This window comes from Amblyomma mixtum, chromosome 1 (genome assembly GCF_055824585.1).
Source record: "Amblyomma mixtum isolate Tamu chromosome 1, ASM5582458v1, whole genome shotgun sequence".
Classification (NCBI taxonomy): Eukaryota; Metazoa; Arthropoda; class Arachnida; order Ixodida; family Ixodidae; genus Amblyomma; species Amblyomma mixtum.
Window position 1 is genome coordinate 102,535,299 of NC_143012.1, and position 19,923 is coordinate 102,555,221.

The following is a 19,923-nucleotide window of genomic DNA, read 5'->3' on the forward strand; positions in this document are numbered from 1 at the left end:
ACAATATTTATACTGTTTGCAGATATATTTATAATCAAATTTTGCAGTTATTCCATTGAGCTAAGATCATCATTTGCTCATTAGGCTGTGTTCACGGAGAATAGTAACAATATTATTTTGTATTTTGCATAGCTTAGTTGTAGTAGTTTGATTTGGGTAAAGAACCTTCCTATATTGTGGGATGAATCCTTTGTGATATTTCCCCAAAAGATCGTTTTATACCTATAATTTTTTATTATATTTTCTTAAAGAATACATGATGAAATACCTGGATTGCTGTTGCAACCAGATCATAAGTTGTCCTAATATAATTTCTAGAAGCTTATTTATTTAATTGATGTTTAGGTAAATACTTTTGGTACACAGGCCACTTCAGTATTCAGGACAGTTTTGGAGGGGGCTGAGTTATGATGGAGTTAAGTAAAGTGTGATCAGAAATTTCTTTTGTTTATAACTTTAGACATAAAATTGTTTCTTGGGAATAACCTGTGCTCTGTTTGTAGTTTAAGAATTGCTTGAAAAGATGAAAATTGACGCCCTGTTTGCACTCTCTTTTAGATTTCGTGGTGACAAACACCTTTTGAGCATTTTGAGAGTAAAATGGCTGCTCATTTTTTTTGTCAATGTGAAGTTTTCCTGGTGTGCTGGATATTTCGGCACATCCTTCACTGGTGCCAAAATTTTATTTTAAAATGAAGAAGCAGACAGCCTCTTTGGCGTGCTCTTACCTTAGTGTTGATCCCGTCTGTGAGAAAAAGGCGATTGTCAACCAAGTCTACGGAAAGAAAGCCACTGATATCACGAAGAGCAAGATAGTCTTGTACGTTCACACATTTATGTTGTTTTGAATACGGAGGACACTTCCTTTGTCAGCAAGGAGGTGGTGGTGGTGAAAACATTGATTAAGAATGGACAGGAGGTATGTTTGGATCAGCCCTTAAGGGACTGATCCTCACAGGCACTAGGTGGAGGTCCCTAGTTTGGGACCCCAGTGGCGGTGGCCGCCCCCCGGGCGCGCCCGTCTAAGGCTTGTTGGGCCAGTAAGTCGTGGCAGCCGAGCAGGGTCGCCTCCCAGTCCTCCCGGGTTGAGTTGGGGATGGGGGAATGGCCGGGTGGGAGGGGCAGGCCCACACCATGTGATAGGTGTCCGAAGGCACCGCACTACAGTGCGGGCAGTTGCCGTTAAAGGAGGTGTCAAAATGTTAGGCAAATAGGCAAATCTTAAGTTTGTTACCTACCTGTGAACAGAATTTTTTTTTTTAAACCAGTGTTGCAACCGCAATTCCTGAAATGAAGGCCTGTAAGTGAAGGGTGCGGCATAAGTGATGTTATTAGTTTGTAACAAACACCTCTTAATTCATCCAAATGTGCCCCGCCACAGATTAAGGGAACTACACGAGAGCCCTTTCAGAACGAATCAACAGTGCTGTTGCTTACCAGATGTCAGCAACAGCATATCATTCTCTAGCCTGCATTTGCTAGCCGGGAGGAGGAAAATGCTGGGGAGGAAAATGCTGCTGTAATTGTGGCCCGTTTTCTGACTTACCTGCCGCAGCAGCTTGGCCACTGAGCCCAAGGTCGAGATCAGATCCTGGCTGATGCAGCACCATTTTGGATGGAGGGGAAACACTTGCGTACTGTGCAAGTCATTGCACGTTAAACAACCACAGTTAGTTCACAACTAATCTGGAGTGCACACATTGCAGAATCACGGCTTGTCCAAAATAATCCGAAGCCCTCCGCTGCTCCATGACAGCCCCCACAGTTCCATGCATCAAACTCAATATACCGTTCTCCTTACTTCTAACTTTTGACTCATAGGAGGCATCACAACTGAATGACCAGATTCCTCCATATCCATACTGTTACTTTTTTCGCTGCGAAATAAGTGTTCAGGAATATCAGTGAACCAATGAGAGCAGACCTTCAGAAACAAACACATGAAGGAAATGAGGGAGTAATTCCATATGTTGATACCACCTCCCTGTAATTGAATAAGAAAGGGGGCTAATGGGCCATAGTTGAATCACTATTTTACGCTGTACATGTGCTTGACCAGGATATGAACATCAGCATTACTATTATATGCAATGCAGCTATATGGCGCGCAGCACTAATACAGGTTTTCTAAATTTGTGGAGAAGATCTATGTTTTTTCGTTATCCTCTAGCCTGGCTGGTATTGGGCAAAGGGCAAGCATTAAATCACTATCATCTGTCTGACTACGCCCACTTCAGGGCAAAGGCCTCTCCCATGTCCCTCCAATTAACCCTGTCTTGTGCCAGCTTCGGCATTAAAACTATAGATTAAAAGAGCAGTGTTAAAACAAAAAAAAAGAGAAAAAGATTAATGGTAATCTTGGCCTGCACTCAGAAACTGCCTGCACAAGCGAGATAAAAGCTTTCAGAAGCATTCGAGATTGAAGATGTGGACACTCCTGTACCAGCCTCCCCGTGGTTTTTTGGTTCGTAGAAGGGCATTCTCACCTTGCTACAACAGCGTGCAATGTGTGAAATATCTCTGCAGCGGCCTTTTGGTGGTTTTATTGGTTTCTCTATGTATACATCGCAATTCCTCCACTATTCTGCTGCAGACAAGGTATACACAAGGCTGGCATGTCTACGTGTGTGCCTGCTCCTTCACCTTGTTCTGTCCGGCTTTTGGTGCCCCTGTGCTAAGGAAGTCGAATTCTTATTGTGCAGTGTGAAAAATCACACTTCACACGTGTGCAGAGTAAACAAAGCGATAGAGTGGAAGATTATTACCATTAGGAGTTCATTACCTGCAAAAATAAAAGCAGTGCACTAAAGTGATGTATTTTTGATGCAATAAAGCATTTTATGTTCACTTAGACATGGCTCTTTTTGTTTTTCTTGCAGCCTTTGCACTGAAGCATGTGGCATAGCTTCATGGGGTATATATTATATAAGCAGACGCCCGCGACCAGTGGCCATCAGCTGGCTCATGGCTTGCTCAATATTGAATGAATGAAGTCATATTTCAACACCCTCTCTGTTATTACCGTTGCAACCTCGAGGGGGTGATTAAATGACCTCATTCATTCGATATCGAGCAAGCTGCCGGCCATATGGCGACGGGTGTATATATTAATTCTGCTTAATGTTCCCACGAAGGTCTCAAGGTTAACAGAGTAACAAAGGAGAGGGACCCAGGGTAAAAAGCTGCATTAACATAGCTTGCGGGGCCAGGCGGCAGATGGTCAGACAGAGGTCTCAAAAGTGATCATTTCTTACATTGGCACAAAATCTGGGACCACTTTCCAATTAAAATTCTATCTCATTTGTGTATCGGTTGCTCGGCCCTATGCCAGGCCGACTATGTTGGCCTATGGAAGGCGGATGTCAATCCCCAACCCCGGCCCAGGGTCTTTCAGCAAGTTCAGCCCGAGCAGTTTTGGTTGGCTAGCCTACTTCATGCCAAGCTCGTTTTGCCCCTTGGGTATCTTTCCCGCACGTCTACCAACTAGCCAAACAGAATGTTTTACTTTGGAACTTGCCACTGCCGATTATATGAGCTCTGACCAGCACACTATCGCTCTAAACCTACTACCAGCACACTATCACGGGAATAATCGCTATCAAAGGGGTAATTACTCACTGGCACACGCCCATGCACAGCCATACAGCTACAAAGGAAAGCTATACAGCTTCCACAAAACTTTGCAGCGAAAGAAAATTTGTCCTGGTGCAGGGTTCGAACCCGGGACCACCGCTTCACCGGAGCAGTCGCTCTATCACCTGAGCTAATCGGGACGGATAGCATATGGTAGGGCAAGAGCGAATTGATCACTACGTACCCTACTGAAAAAAGTTTTATGAGGCAATAAACTCATACAGTTTATCATACAAATGTCATAGAGTTCTCATACAAATCACATAAAATTATCATTCAAATGTCATTCATTTCTGTGAAATCATACAGTGATCATTGAGATATCATAGAATATCATACGAATTGCATAGATTGTATGATATTCTATGATATCTCTATGATGACTGTATGATTTCACAGAAATGAATGACATTTGAATGATAATTTTATGTGATTTGTATGATAACTCTATGACATTTGTATGATAAACTGAATGAGTTTATTGCCTCATAAAACTTTTTTCAGTAGGGTAGAAGTTGGTCAAATGTTTAAGGAAATCCCTCAAGGCGGAGTAGATAAATAATATCATTAAAAGCAACGGCTTCGACAGAGAAGCATGCCACGACGACCACCGCCAGGCTCGAGTTAGGTTGGCGGAAAATGGGTACTAGAGACTGCACTCTCAAGCACACCCCAAGTGCACCTCGTCACAAGGTTTCAGAGCGCTACCAGCAGGTGCCACAGGTTGTGCACCCAACCAGACTCCACGAGCTGAGTGATCGAGGAGCTCAGTTAAGAGAAAAGCCAGTTGAAGCGGCACGGCGCGCCATTCAATATACCGAACAACCTGTGAAGTTGGAGCTGGATACACAGCACTACTTTCTTATAATTTTACACAAGATTTTTAAGAGGGTAATGCGCATGTTCAATATAGCTAATAATTCAAAATACGCGGGTTCGATATATCCGGTAAATATTCATGCCAGAAAGGAGATACGCACAAAGAAACATTTTCAAGAAAATACACTTCAATGTTCATCTTTATTGTACAATGCACTTGCAGAAACTGTGCTTAGAAATGTGCAAATGTTGGCGGTTTTTATTAGGCGACAAGCATATCTCTACTCCAGCCGGGGAGGTCACTTTAGGCGCTGTACAATAACCGCATTCAGCAGGTTGGCGTCCTTCAGGGTCACCTTGTCATCCGCCAGTTCCTTGTGCGGGAAGGTCGTCAGCAGGATGAAGGTCGCTGCCTCGTACTCGGGCCGAGCGCTGAGTTGCACCGCTTGTCAAGGAAAGAGAGCTCAAAAATTGCAAAAACACTTTCCGCAGGAATACCAGGTTAGTAAAAAAGCTCGTTAACTTGGCCTGCACGGGCCAAATCAACGAGTCTTCGTCCAGCACGTACTTGTATGCGCTCTTTTTTCCTCTGAAGCACCAGAAAAATGTTTATTACCCGACAGTTGCATGCTGGGTGCATGCTGGGTGCGATATGTGCGACACAGCCAGCATGACTGCCACGCCCCAAGGCTCATTGAGGAGCGCGACCAGAGCTATAGTGGCGCTGACCTCGATATCACACGCTCGTGCAGCAAATGAGTGCTGGTAAAATGTGGGCAGCAGAAGCAGCAGCACCAGGAAAGGATACGTCACAATGTACCTGCGGATGTCTCCAATGGTGTGTGAGTGGTTCATCCGGGCAACCAACCTGGGGAGGAAGAGGGAGAATGAAGGGGGGGGGGGCATCCGGTCAATGCCAGGTCAATTCCACGCCATGCTATGCTGCCTGCTATTCAATATTGTACGGTACAGCATCCTAAAGCTCCAAATGTGCTTTGAGAGATGCCATAGTGGAACGTGGAGGCTAACAAAGAGGGTTCAGCTTAAGTTAAGGACAACACAGCGAGCCATGGAAAGAAAAATGATAGGTGTAACGTTAAGAGATCGGAAGAGGGCGGAGTGGGTGAGGGAACAAACGCGGGTTAATGACATCTTAGTTGAAATCAAGAGGAAGAAATGGGCTTGGGCAGGGCGTGTAATGCGAAGGCAAGATAACCGCTGGTCCTTAAGGATAACGGAGTGGATTCCAAGAGAAAGCAAATGTAGCAGGTGACGGCAGAAAGTTAGGTGGGCGGATGAGATTAAGAAATTTGCGGGAATGCGGTGGCCGCAGCTGGCAAAGGACAGGGTTAATTGGAGAGACATGGGAGAGGCCTTTGCCCTGCAGTGGGTGTAGTCAGGCTGATGATGATGATGATAGTGAAAGGCTCTCAATTGAGTGACATCAGTTGCGTGCAACTGATCTGCCAACAGCCGCAGCGGAACTCAGCTGGAGGCAGTGCAAACGGGGCGGTCTGTGCACTGAAGCATGAACAGCAATGAGCCTGTGATTGGAACGGTTACTACCGCAGAGGACCACGGTGGAGTGTGCTGTGACGACGGCGTGCCCATGCGCAAGGATCCATCATGCCAAGAATACACACACACACCAGTACGCGTGTACAATGCTCACGCAGTCAAGAGGACATTGGAGGAGGTGATTGTCACCTTGTCCACTAGCAGAGCTACACACAAGGGCCTGCCAGCTTGTGGGCGCCCCCCAGTGGAGTCAGAAGCCAAAGCAGCGTCCATACCTGGTGCCGTCCGAGAGGCGGATCTGGATGTTGGTGGTGGGCAGAGAATCATCCAGGTTGATGGCCTTCTTGGCATCCGCTTCCGCATGCTCCGCAGGCGGACTCACACCCACGGGGCGGCTCAGCGTAGGAGTCACACTGCACCACATGGACCACACACACAGACCCCATCAGGGTAAAACACAAGGATCTCAGCCCACAGTTGCATCATCAGATCACTGTACAGTCCATCAAGGCGTACTCAACTCAATCGTGGTTGTGAAATGGTCACGCAGTCAAGAGGATGTGATAGCAATCGAGACCCCTCTCTCCACACAAGTATTCTTCTCTTGCACAGACCACGACTTGTCAGCACCACCACCACAGTCAATTTCTTCTTCCACTGCAGGCTCCCGCTATCCATATCAGCATCATCATCACCAGCTTTAGCTTTTTGTAGCTGTCAAAGGGACGTGAGTTGTGGTAGCATGGTAGTGCACTGCAGTTGTGGCTCTCATGTGCGGTCTGCTTTTTTTTTTCACGAACCGCTGCTGAGCATTGCAATTTTAGTACAATGGGCAAGCACATTAATAGTTACATGGCTGGCTTTAAACCAGCTTTATAACTGTACTTGCTTTAACTGCCTCTTACAGTTCAATTGTAATTGTCATATTTAAGCAAACGTAATGCGACTATGATTGTAACATGAGAATTAACTTTGCGGTCGCGAAACAGTTAAAAAAAAGAAACAATCATGAATGAAACGCAGGGAACGAGGCCACGGTATAAGGAAGCATTCGTAAAAATTTACGAACAAAAGTGCCTCAAGGAAACGCTTCCGTATGGCTTTGTGACCCTAAGTAAGCTGCCCTCCAGCCTAAACACAACAAGGCAGTTGCTACCATCATCATCACCAGAAGGCTTCACACGCCTCCTGTCATTCAAGAGGGTCGCGGAAACGATTATCAAATAAGACCAATATGAGGACAAACATGGAGTCCCCCGCTCCATCATCATCGAAAGAGGCCTCTCGTTGTAAAAACAAAACGAATAACACTTCTCCCAGTCGACAGGCAACTACCACCCTCTAGTGTTGAAAATTGCAACCGTGACCGTGACTCGTGACCGTGCAACCGTGACCGTGCAACTGCTGACCGTGACTCGACTTTGGCGGTGGAAACAGCAGAACATCAGGCTGGACAAGTGTGACACGTCATTAGCAATATTTGTAAAATCTCCCATGCCGAGTACAGCCCGGGGTAGGTTGTTAAACGGTTAAATGAGCCGTCTTAAAATTGCGCAGGCGCTGCTTTCGTCCCGCTTTTGTCAAAGCTGGCACTGTCTGATTCGATATGATGTATCGCAGTTTGTTAATGAAAAGGACGCAAAAGGGAAACTAAGGACAGAGAAGGAACACACACTTTGGTAAACTAGCAATCGACCATTCATTTCTGGTTTAAGGACGACGCGCTACTGACATCCTGTCTTTCTGTCTCGCGATTGTTTTTGTGTTGCTCTAACGTTTTTCAGATACTATGCACCAACTCGCCCAGCAACAAGTTTTACGTGAGATTTAGAAGGGGCGGCCAGTGACGTGCAAGAAACGTGAGCGCACTCAGCCGACACTATGCATTCAGCCCACCGATAGGCCTACGCAGGAATGCAGCGGCAGTTCAAGTGACGTGGGGAGAGAGTGGAGTGGCCACCACTCACGTGCCCAGCCGGTGGGCCTGTCCCACGAAGGGGGCCACCTTGGCCTTGGTGGGCGCCATGAACTGCTCGTGCCGGTGGTCCTCCATGTTCAGGTTCACCTCAGCCCCATCCGCCTCCTGCAGGAGCTGACGGGGGATCTCCCTGCATCGTCAGCAGGGCAGCTTCCATTACATCTTGCAGCTTCCATTCTTGTCTTGAAAAAACGTCATCATCATCATCAGCTTGACTACACCCACTCCAGGGCAAGGGCCTCTCCCATGTCTCTCCAATTAAACCCTGTCCTTCGCCAGTTGCGGCCACCTTATCCCCGCAAACTTCTGAATCTCATCCGCCCACCTAACTTTCTGCCGCCCCCTGCTACAGTTGCCTTCTCTTGTAATCCACTCCGTTACCCTTAAGGACCAGCGGTTATTTCGCCTTCGCATTACATGCCCTGCCCAAGCCCATTTCTTCCTCTTGATTTCCACTAGGATGTCATCAACCCGCGTTTGTTCCCTCACCCACTCCGCCCGCTTCCGATCTACCTATCATTTTTCTTTCCATAGCTTGCTGCGTTGTCCTTAAAACTTAAGCTGAACCCTCTTTGTTAGCCTCCATGTTTCTGCCCCATAGGTGAGTACCAGTAAGATACAGCTGTTGTATACTTTTCTCTTGGGGGATATTGGTAAGCTGCCATTCATGATCCCAGATATCCTGCCACATACGCCCCACCCCATTCTTATTCTTCCAGTTATTTCCCTCTCATGAGCCGGATCAGCGGTCACTACCTGCCCTAAGTAGACACATTCCCTTACTACTTCCAGCACCGCGCCACCAATTGCGAACTGCTGCTCTCTTGCTAGACTGTTAAATATTACTTTGCACGAAAAAACGGGGACGAAATAGACACAGGTACAACAGGACGTATCCTGCACTTCCAACTGATTTTTACTGAGAACTCCAAAGCTTAAGTACAGCGCTACTATCGTCTCGTGGCAATCGACCGTAATGGTCCAAAAACGCCAGTTAATTATCAAGAAGAGACAAAGAAGCGGTGCTGACACATTGACCACCTGCTTTTCTAATGTGATATGCCTCAATAATCTCTTTAAATCCGATCCTTTCCACGCCCAAGAAACTTAGTTTTCCGAAAAATGGGTTTACACTTACAGTCCCAGCGATGGATAGCAAGATGACATCTCTTCCCTTCTTTCACCAGGTTGTAATGCTCCCTAGCTCTCTCATTAAAACAGCGTCCGGTCTGACCAATGCACACTCTGCTGCAAGTGAGTGGAAAGCTGTGAAACCTAGTTGGCGGTTGATAGTGCAAGTCGGCTTTTCCTTATTAACCATCACAGGAAAAATTTTTGATAGCTTGCTTCTGGCGGAGAAGAGCACGTTTACATCCTATCTGCTTGTAACTTGCTTTAGATTATGAGAAACTCTGTGAAGGTACGGAATTACTTGAGTTGTCATCCCTTCATTTTGCTTATCTGTCTCTTTGATGCGCTTTTTCTTTTGTAGCAGCGTCTTTACGACAGCTGACCATGAATCCGGAGGGATCGGTCAGTTTGCAATTGAAAATTTTCAAACATTTTATATGGACATGACTTTTCCAAAGCGGAATTGAGGCAGTTCATCGCTACTGCTCTTTTGATTATCTTCGAATGAGCACTACTGTAAGGGAGGAGTGCCTTTTGTGACCTAGGATTGTACATCTTGCATATATGCCCATCCAAGAAATGAATTCTTAGGTCAAGAAACTGTACAATTTCCACTAGGGAGTGCAAAGGTAAACTTTAAGCCTCCTCCTACCGTCTTGAACGATGAAAGAACATTATGAACAGCTTCGTCAATACATAAAACATGCGGCTTGTCCATTACCACCAGATAATTGTCACCATATCTAAAAATGCGAAGGTTAGGAAGTGAGCTGAGCAAGCTTTTGTCAATGCAGGAAAGAAAAATGTCAGAAAGAACAGGAGCCACACATGACCCAATGCAGATTCCTGCTTTTTTCAGTGCAACCAGGACCAAGATATAAGAGTGGAATTAAAAATTTGTAGTAAACCAAGAACAAGCAAAGTAAAATACAATATGCCATAAATGTGCCCTGCTGTTTTAAATACAACTTATGCTTCAATCTACAAATCGAGTCATGACCAAGCTCTTCACAGGAAACCATTGCACTGTTACAGAATAATTACGCATCCAGCAAAGAGCAGCTGCTGAAGAGTGAATACTCCCCCAGTGAAATCTACTCCACACTGGGGGATTCCCCTAAATACTAACACCATTGTACCGAGTTCTTGCTTTCCGACCTTTCTTCTATATGTTGCTCCATGCACTGCGAATAGTTTCTTTATATATAAAGTTGACGCCGTTATCCGCATTTTACCTTTATCACAATAATTTTTATGCTTTGAGTCCATAACTAGCAACTGCTTTTAAGTTTGAACACTGTTGTTTAAGCTTCCTGTTTTAATGAAATCAGCAAAAAACGTGCTTTGGCACTGAATTCACGGAGAACACATAGAAAAGAATGCATGATATTCAAAACTTTTCCTCTACATTATATATGCCACAACAGACAGTGATGAGTGAAATGTGTGACAGTCTTGAGTGCCATGTGGGTCTCACCCATGGTTCAGAACCCTTCCACTAGAGCTATGCACATTTCTGAATACCATATATTCTGGTATACAACCTGCCGTAGTGGCTCAGTGGTTAACGTAGTCGGTTATTGAGCCGGAGTACCCGTGTTCAAACCCGACCACGGCAGCCACGTTTCGATGAAGGCGTTACGCAAGAGGCATCCGTGTGCTGTGCGATGTACGAGGGGGGACCCAAAAGAAACCGAACTGACAGCGCGCTACCAATTGTAGACGTAGTAGAGAGTTCTACCGCTAGATGGGGTTAGCAGAGATGATGATGATGAAAACTTTATTTATAACAAGGGAGTTTTGGACACGTCGGTCCTTGGGCCCCCGCACGGCCCCACTGCACTCAAACGTTCATGTCCCGGAGGCTCATGACGCTGGCAGCCCGGCCGGTGGCGATGGCTTGCTTGGCCGGGTCCTCGGAGCGCAGTAGGGTCTCCCAAGCCTCCCATGAGGTAAGGTGCTCCAGGCCCCGCGGGGGAGGATCCGCCGGGCAGAGGAAAAGAATATGGTCGAGGGTGGCTTTGGGGTGGTGGCAGAGGGTACAGGAAGGGTTCGTGTGGACTGGGTGATATCGCGAGCGTATATAAGGGGAGGGCAAAGTGCGTGTTTGGAGCCGCCTCCAAAGTGTCTGATGGTAATTGTCGAGGGAAGGATGAGGTGGGGGGTAGAGCCGACGCTCGGCTTTGTAGGCCTGCGTCATTTCACTGAATGAGTGCATGCGCTCCCGCGAGAACCCCAGGTCGGAGGCCGCCGGTGCCCGGTTGAGAGAAGCTCGGGCTAAAGCGTTGGCGGCCTCGTTTCCGGGATTCCCGGAGTGGGCAGGCACCCATATCAGCTCCACATGGCGGGGCGGGTGCGCGGCGAGGGAGTCCAGTATGCGAAATGCAGGGACGTGAACTCTCCCGCGAGCAAAATTTAGTATGGCAGTTTTGGAATCTGACAGTATATATCGCGCCTCCGTGCGGGTGATGGCCAGGGCAATGGCGGCCTCTTCGGCCTCCTCCGAAGTGGCAGTAGGGGTTATGTGAAGTGTGGCAATGGGTTGGAGGGAGGGGTTCGTGATGGCGACAACCGCGTCCTCGCCCGTGCATGCGGCATCCACCCAAACGGCATACGGTTCCGTGCCATAGTATTTGTGGAGTGCCCGTGCGCGAGCTCTGCGGCGGGGTTCGTGGTAGGTGGGATGCATGTTTTTGGGGGGAGGTTTAATAAATAAATCGCGGTGAATGTGGCGGGGTACCTGGAGCTGTGTGGGATCGGTAACTGGTAGGCGTATACCGAGGGTGTGTAGGATGTGTCTCCCGGTGGTGGTTCTCGCGAGACGTATGTATTGTGTCTGTCGGTGGGCCTCAATAAGCTCCCCTATCGTATTGTGCAGGCCTAGTTGAAAGAGTTTTTCGGTTGAGGTATTTTGGGGTAGGTGTAATGCTGTCTTAAATGCTGTTCGAATCATGGCATCCAGGGTGGAGATTTCCCTAGCCTGGAGTTTCAGGTAGGGGAGCGTGAAGATAAAGCGGCTGAGGACGAAGGCATGAATGAGACGACATAGGTCATGCTCCTTCATGCCCCGGTGGTGTGCAGAAACGCGGCGGATTAGGTGTGATATTGACACAGTTGTCTGCTTGAGTTTCTGTATGGTGAGTGTGTTTTTCCCGTTGTTCTGGATGTGGAGGCCAAGTACCCGGAGAGTGTTTACCTCCGGGATGGGCCGGTTTTCCAGTGTCACGGTGATGGGGGCTGTGGGACAGTTTCGTGTTGTGGGGCGGATTATGAGGAGCTCCGACTTCTCCGGTGAGCAGGAGAGTCCGATACTCCGCGCATGCGTTTGGGTGAGGATAGCCGCGGACTGTAGGGTGTTCTCTATGTCTCCATCACTGCCATGGGTGGTCCATAGCGTGATATCATCGCATAGAGTGTATGCCGAAGGTGAGGGATGGTTTGTAGCTTGTGGGCAAGGGGAATGAGAGTGACATTGAAGAGGAAAGGGGAGAGGACGGACCCCTGGGGGGTTCCGACCCCACTAAGGGTGTATGGGGGGGAGATGTGGGGACCGAAGTGAATTTCGGCCGTGCGGTTAGTAAGGAATGTTTGAATATAGGTGTACATACGTTCACCTATGTTCAAGGGGGAGAGAGCCGCCATGATCGCTTGATGGTCCAGGCGATCAAAGGCCTTGGAGAGATCCAAGGCTAAGACAGCTTTTGTGTGACCCGGAATGAGGGGGTCGAAAATGTCCTGCGTGAGTTGGAGCATGGCGTCCTGTGCTGACAGATGGGGACGGAAGCCCACCATGCTGTGCGGGTAGAGGTCTTGCTCCGCCATGTGTTGGGTGAGTCGAGCGAGTGCGACGTGTTCGAAAAGCTTGCCTAGGCATGAGGTTAGTGAAATGGGACGGAGATTTGAGGGTGTAAGTGGTTTGTGGGGCTTTGGTATGAATATGATTTTGGCATGACGCCATGATTGGGGAAGAGTGCCCTCCTGCCAGCATTTGTTGAAGTACTCCGTGAGCTGGGCGATCGATTGATCGTCCAAATTGCGGAGCATGGCATTAGAGATCCGGTCAACTCCTGGGGTGGAGTTAGAACGGAGAGTCAGGAGGGCCGCTCTGACTTCTGTCTCCGTGATCTCTGCGTCGAGGTTGGCATTCGGGGCGCCTGTATAGGGGGGCAGGGGGTTTGAGGTACCGGGAGTTGTATGTGTGTTTCTAAGTATATTAATGAGTGCGTCAGGAGAAAGGCCGGTCTTGTGTATAAGGCGTGTGACGTGGTGTTGTGTGGCTGTTTTGGATTGCGTGGGGTCAATTAGGTGACGGAGGAGTTGCCAGCTACGTTTGGAGGACAGATTGCCAGCCAAAATGTCGCAAATCTGACCCCAGTTTGATCGGCAGAGCTCCTCAGCGTGCTCAGTAATTTGTGTTTGCAGCGCGGCCAGCCGCTTTTTAAGGGTCCGATTGAGCGTTTGCCCCTTCCAGCGCTCTAGGATGCTATGATGGGCCTCCCAAAGGTGGGCCAGGCGAGTGTCGAGGGTGGGCGTATCTGTTGTTGTGACAAGGGTTCGCGTGTGTGTGGAGACATCGTTCATGAGTGATGCCACCCACTGGTCGATGTCTATAATGGAAGCGTCAGGGAGGGCCGCCCGTGCGGAGCGTACAGCATCCCAGTTGGTGATTTTGTGTGTTAGGTGACGGGCCTGTCTTTGCTTGTACGGTACTGTAACGGAGAGGATGTAATGATCGCTTCCTAATGTATGACGCGTTGTGGCCCACGTAATACCAACAAGGTTGCGGCTCAGTGTCAAATCCGGGCTGGTGTCCGCGCTGACACTGTTACCAATCCTCGTGGGGGTGTTAAAGTTGTTGTGTATTGTGAGGCGGAGCTCTTGTACCAAGGACCAGAGACGCCGGCCTCGTCCAGTGGTGGTGCGGTAGCCCCAGTCAGTATGCTGACTGTTGAAGTCTCCTCCGATAATCAATGGATGCTTGCCTGCAAGACGGTGGAGATCTCGCAGTAGCGTTTCCAATGAAGCCATCGGGTGAGATGGTGGGTGGTATATATTGGCGACAAACATCGATGGTAGTGAGTGCGTATCTTGTATGATTTCTGTAATTACGCAGGGCGTCTCGGAGGTGATGTAATGGGTTTGGTGTGTAATGGAGCGATGTATGAGTGTGGACGCCCTGGGTGTATTCGTGGCGTCCGAGTGAACAGATGTGTAGCTAGGAAGTGTGGCAGGGCTATGTGTGTCCTGAAGGAGAAGGATGTGGGGCGTGGGAAGTGTGGGGAGGAGGAGTTGGAGGGGTGCGCGCTTGCCCCGGAAGCGGCGGCAGTTCCACTGAAGAATTGATAAGGAATTAGGAGGGAGCCCCGCCATACTGGAGCTTTGGTGGGGTGAGGGCAAGTGGGTTGGTTGGGGAGTTCTGTGGGGTAGGTGGGCTGGATTGATGCGGCGGATTGAGGTGTAGCGAGGGAAGGGCCTTCTCTATTGTTTGGAGGCGGGCGTCGTACTGTGCAAGGCTCATCTCTAGGGTGTGCACCATGCGCGTAAATGCCGCTTCAATTTGTTGCTCGAACCGCTGGGAGAGGTGGTCGATGAGATGATTGAATTTTGCCTCTAGACGCGCGTCCATCTCAGCGAGTTTAGCATCCAGGCGGGCCTCGAGGGATGTCAGGTCGGTCTGGGTAACGGGTGTGGGCTCTGTTGTTCGTTTTTTCTTGGGTGGGGGTGAGGGTGGGGATTGGGAGACGGACTCTTCCACGAGCAGAGACCTTCACGAAACAGCTGTTCAGACGACATAAATTTGTAGGCAAACATTTTAGCGTAGTCTTGTGTTTCGCTTGCAGTTACTTTGTTCCGCCTGCGAAATCTTTATGGCAAATTTAAAAGAACAGAGAGTGTGTTTGAAGTTTTGTTTCCTGCTTGAAAAATCGGCAACGGAAGCTTACCAAATGTTGCAACAGGCTTTTAAAGAGGGTGCTATGAGCCGCACACAAGTTTCCGAGTGGTTTGGGCGCTTCAAACGTTGTGAGATGAGTGTCGAAGACCATGCTCGTTCTGGGCATCCTTCAACGTCTCGAAACGATGAAAACGTTGAAAAAATCCGCCAAAAAGGAACAAAGATGGTCGTTTCACGATCAACCAAATTTCAGAAGAGACAGGGGTGAGTTGGAGCTCCTGTCAGCGAATTTTGACTGAGCAGTTGCAAATGAGACGTGTTTTTGCTAAATTTCTTCCTCGCATTCTCACACAGGATCAAAAGAACATTCGATTAAATTTGAGTAGGGATTAAAAAAAAAGAGATTGAAAGTGATCCAACCTTCTTCACCAAAGTCATTACAGGTGATGAGAGTCGGTGTTAGGGGTATGATCCAGAAACTAAGCAAGCGTTAAGCCAGTGGAAGTCTCCCAACTCCCCGAGACCAAAAAAAAAAGCAAGGCAGTTGAAGTCGAATATGAAGACAATGATCATTGTCTTTTGTGATCTTCGTGGAATTTTGCACCAGGAATTTGTTCCCGGTGGCCAGACTGTTAACAAGCACTTTTATTTGGAAGTTTTAAAACGTCTGCGAGAAGATGTGCGGAGGAAACGCAAGGAACGTTGGCGATCAGATGACTGGTTCCTTCATCACGACAACGCCCCCGCACACACGGCCTTACGAGTGACCCACTATTTGGCCTATCGGGGATGGACTGTCATTCCCCACCCTCCATATTCACCAGACCTAGCCCCGTGCGACTTTTTCTCTTTCCGAGAATGAAGAAAAGTCTAAAAGGGAAGCGTTTTGGTTATTTGGTGGCCGTACAAACAGCTTCGCAGAGAGTACCGGACGATATCAAAGTTGAAGAGTTCCAGAGATGCTTTAAACAGTGGGAAAAAAAGACTTGATAAGTGCGTCGCATTTCATGGAGAGTACTTTTAAGGTGACTGAAGGAACTTTGTGCAAGGGTTAATAAATAAAGTTTTTATACGAAAAATCCGGTTTCTTTTGGGTCCCCCCTCGTATGTGCACGTTGAGGGGTGGTCGAAATTATTCCCGAGACCTCCACTACCACACCTCTTTCTCTCCTCTTTCTTCTTTCACTCCCACCTTCCTCCCTTCCCTTACGGCGCGGTTCAGGTGTCCATCAATATATGTGAGACAGATACTGCGCCATTTCCTTCCCTCAAAAACCAATTTACCAGCCCAAGAAAAATACATGCTTAAAAGTTAATTTTTGAGCTGTGTGGACTATGTGCAGTTGAACCCTGTTATACAAGGCACGGATGTAACAGACTACAGGGAAAAAATTCAGGGGGGCACTTTGTTGACCTAAAGTGCGGTGAGGCGTGGTGTTGCTTCCTTCAGCGTGGTGTTGCTGCCTGTGTCACTGATGACTGATGTGTGGTTAAGATGTTAAGTACACAATTGTTTGTGAACCTTAAATGCTGGAGACACTGGAGGGCGTTTTGGAGGCATCCGCCTGATTCGACGCCTTTCTGCAGACACTCTCCAGCGTCCTAGACAAGGAGAACTACATATGCGTTGGCAGAAAGTAGCGTAGCCATTAGCACGCTCGGCTGCGGAATGGAAGGGTGGTGGTTCAAATCCGATTGTGCACAAAGATTTTTTTTTTTGGTCTGACTAGAAAAGGCGTGACACCTCTGCTGACAACCTGTGGGGATTCGCGCTGTCTCGAGGGCAGCCTGTGCTGCTCCTTTTCGACTGCTGCGAAACCCTATCCGCTAGCAGAGGCGCGGTACGGCTCTGGACGCTGCCTAACCCCCCGCTGGGCCCTCCGGTCTCGCGGGGATCCCGGCTGCACTCCGCAGGGGGGGGGGGGGGGGGTCGTGCTACGGGGTCCGCTGATTGGGTTGCGGGGGTGTGACGTAGGGCCGAAGTGGCGCTGTTCGGTAGTGGGTCGCGGGAGCACGGGGGAAGTTGGTGGCGGGCGTGCGACGAGGGCGGAACACGGGCTGACGCAAACGGCAAGGTACGTGAGCGGCCGATATTCGCAGTCCCCGAGGCCTTTACCGACGGGCATTCGCGTGCCTTGCCGCACAGGTCCCAAACATTGCAAGCCGAGAGCCTCGCACCCCGCCCTTGCGGAACCTGCGAGCGCCCGGTGAAACCCGCCGAGTAACCGCCGCCACTGACCATAGTCAACCACGGCTTTCACTTGAGTTTTCCCGCCGCACCGGTCTGCGCGCATCGTCTGCGGCCCACTGTCGGGTGGTGGTGGATGCCAGGTGCGCACAGGTTGAAGGAGTGCCGGATGCAGTGCTTGTGCATGTGTGTATCATAGTTGTCACCACAATGAATACGAGTGCTGCAAATGTGCTACTTCTCTTGGATTGAGAGTGCACGAGCGCGACAAGAGCAGACCGGACCCCTTACGGCTCGGTGCTCGAACCACGCAGCGGGTCTCTCTCTTCGCACGCCCCAGGACATGTAAGAGAGCCCACTCTTGGGCTATGTACTGACCCTGTGTGCGGAGGGACTAAGGGAAGTACCGAACAATGAGGCATTAAAGGCTTTTGCCTTAAAAGAGACAGTTTTCACTCACTTGGTTGGTCACCCTTTCTGCCCCCACTACAGGGGCTCTGAAAAGGGCTCCAATAAAGTTGAGGCATGCCTGGAATGGCAGAGCACCCCTCTTCACGAATATTGTCCAGCAGGAATTTTTTTAATGCCCTTTGTAGAAGCTGAGTTATCTGCAGTCGAAATTTGCGTTTCAGCGTCCTCGGGTTAGTAGATGACTCACCCCTGGCAGATGGCCTGCAGGAAATCCCGGCTGCTGGGGTCGTCGTAGCCGTGCAGGGGTCCCTCATCGATGCTGAAGCCATCTCGCCACATCTCGAGCACCCGTGACACGGGGGGCCGGGGATTATTTGCGGCTGGAGCAGCAGCAGGAGCCACGACGCTCTCGCTGCCTCCGCCACCGGATGTGGCAGCGCCCCCCCGCCGGTGACCCATGCCCTGGAAGGCCCAGGTGGTGCCTCCCCCTCCGCTGGGGCGCCCTTCACTGCCCGGCTCCAGCACCTGGGCACCATGCCTGCCCCAGGGACAGCAATCCACTTTTTGTAATACAGCGACAACCATTACAGGCACTTCTAAGCTCTTACTCATCAAGTTTAGAGTTTTCATGGGGTCTGCTACCACCCTGAAATCACAGCGCCATCTGTGGCAGCAACTAGAAAACAGCAGATCTCGCATTCACACTTGTAGCGCCATCTACAACAGCTAACGCTAGTTACTTCAACGTCTTCCAGACAGTGGCGGCCTTTTTTTTTGCAAACAGGCAAAACGAGTGCACGTTTAGAGTTTTCGTGGGGTCTGCTACCACCCTGAGATCACAGCGCCATCTGCGGTAGCAACTAGAAAACAGCACATCTCGCACTGAGACTTGTAGTGCCATCTACAACAGCTAACACTAGTTACTTCGTCTTCGAGACAGTGGCGGCATTTTTTTTTTTGCGAACATGCAATACCGAACCTCCACGTGGTATCGTAAGCCTTCTCCAGGTCGAAGAAGACCCTGATACAGTGTTGGTTGTGGATGAACGCTTCCAGAACTCTATTCTCAAAGCGAACGAGGTGATCGGTTGTGGTACATGTCTTTTTAAAACCGCACTGATGTAAATCTAAAAGTTCCTGGGACTGAAGTATGAAGGTTAGTCTGATGTTTAGTATGCTTTCGAATGATTTTGCTATACAGCTAGTGAGTGCTATTGGCCTGTAAATGGTGGGACTAGTTGGTGGTTTGCCAGGTTTTAGGAAGGGTACTATGATTGCTTCTTTCCATGCTTGGGGGATTTCTCCACTCATCCATATTTTATTGAAAAATTTTAGGAGAGCCTCTATGGCAGTCTCAGAGAGGTGGGCAAGCATGGCATAATGTATATTGTCTGGGCCTGGTGCTGTCATTTTACCGGATGTTAGTACTGTGTTTAGTTCCTGCATTGTAATAAGCTGATTGTAGTCTTCGTGTATGCATGTTCCAAAGGGAAGTTTTTGTTTTTCTACTATTGTTTCGTGCTTTTGAAAGGTTAGTGTGTAGTTGGATGAGCTTGAAACTGTGGAAAAATGGTCACCCAATATGTTGGCCTGCTCTTCTAATGTTGTTTGAGTACCGGGTGTTGTTAACATTGGAAATGTGAATGGAGTAAAATTTCCTGTGAATTTCCGCACCTGCTGCCACATTTTCTTTGATGATATTGAGCTGTTTATGGAGGATATGTACTGTTGCCATGCTGCCCTTTCTGCGTTGCGTCTAGTGAATCGTGCTTTGGCCCTAGCCCTTTTGAAGATGAGCAGGTTTTCTGCAGTGAGATATCTGCGAAGGTTGCCCCAAGCCTTGTTTTGCTGCTTTTTATAAAATGAGCATTCATTTGACCACCAAACTTTATGTGTTTTTCGTGCAATTTCAGGCATTTGTGGGATGGCTTCTATTGCTGCAGATATTAAGCATGTGTCAAATTTTTCCTTTATTTCTTCTATAGTAAGGGTTTCGGCATATTCTTTTTCTAATGTGGCCTTCGTTCTGAAAAGTGCCCAATCGGCGAGTTGAATTTTCCATCGCCGAGGCTTCGTAGCTGATGTTAGCTTTAAAACCGTAGGTAAGTGATCACTTCCTCGAAGGTCGTCTAAAACATCCCAAATAAAATCATTAAAAACTGATGGAGATGCAAATGCTAAATCTAGGCAGGTCATTTTTCCAGAGCTGGGGCAGCAGTATGTGGCTTTTCCCGTATTCATTAAACATATGTTATTTGAAAGAATAAAATCTTCGATGAGCTGACCCCTTGAATCAGCATGCTCACTTCACCAGAATGAGGAGTGTGCGTTAAAATCCCCTACTATCACATA

The 19,923-nt window shown here is 48.6% G+C and overlaps 1 protein-coding gene across 1 annotated transcript; it reads right to left on the bottom strand.

Moving 5' to 3' along the window:
* Positions 1–4,634: 4,634 nt before the first annotated feature.
* LOC149367360 (NSFL1 cofactor p47-like) lies at positions 4,635–18,184 on the bottom strand. The gene is made up of 5 exons (XM_089567186.1): positions 17,819–18,184; positions 7,938–8,078; positions 6,246–6,383; positions 5,261–5,320; positions 4,635–4,884 (listed from the first exon to the last, which is right to left on the bottom strand). The coding sequence occupies exons 1-5, from the start codon at positions 18,181–18,183 to the stop codon at positions 4,752–4,754; spliced, it is 837 nt and encodes a 278-aa protein (XP_089423312.1). The 5' UTR covers position 18,184; the 3' UTR covers positions 4,635–4,751.
* Positions 18,185–19,923: the final 1,739 nt, after the last annotated feature.

Coding starts and splice junctions, on each gene's coding strand:
- LOC149367360 (XM_089567186.1), bottom strand. CDS start 18,183: ATGAGTAAGAGCTTAGAAGTGCCTGTAATGGTTGTCGCTGTATTACAA. Junction 8,079..17,818: donor CTGCAGGCCATCTGCCAGGG/GTGAGTCATCTA, acceptor CTGACGATGCAG/GGAGATCCCCCGTCAGCTCC. Junction 5,321..6,245: donor CGCCTCTCGGACGGCACCAG/GTATGGACGCTG, acceptor CTTCCTCCCCAG/GTTGGTTGCCCGGATGAACC.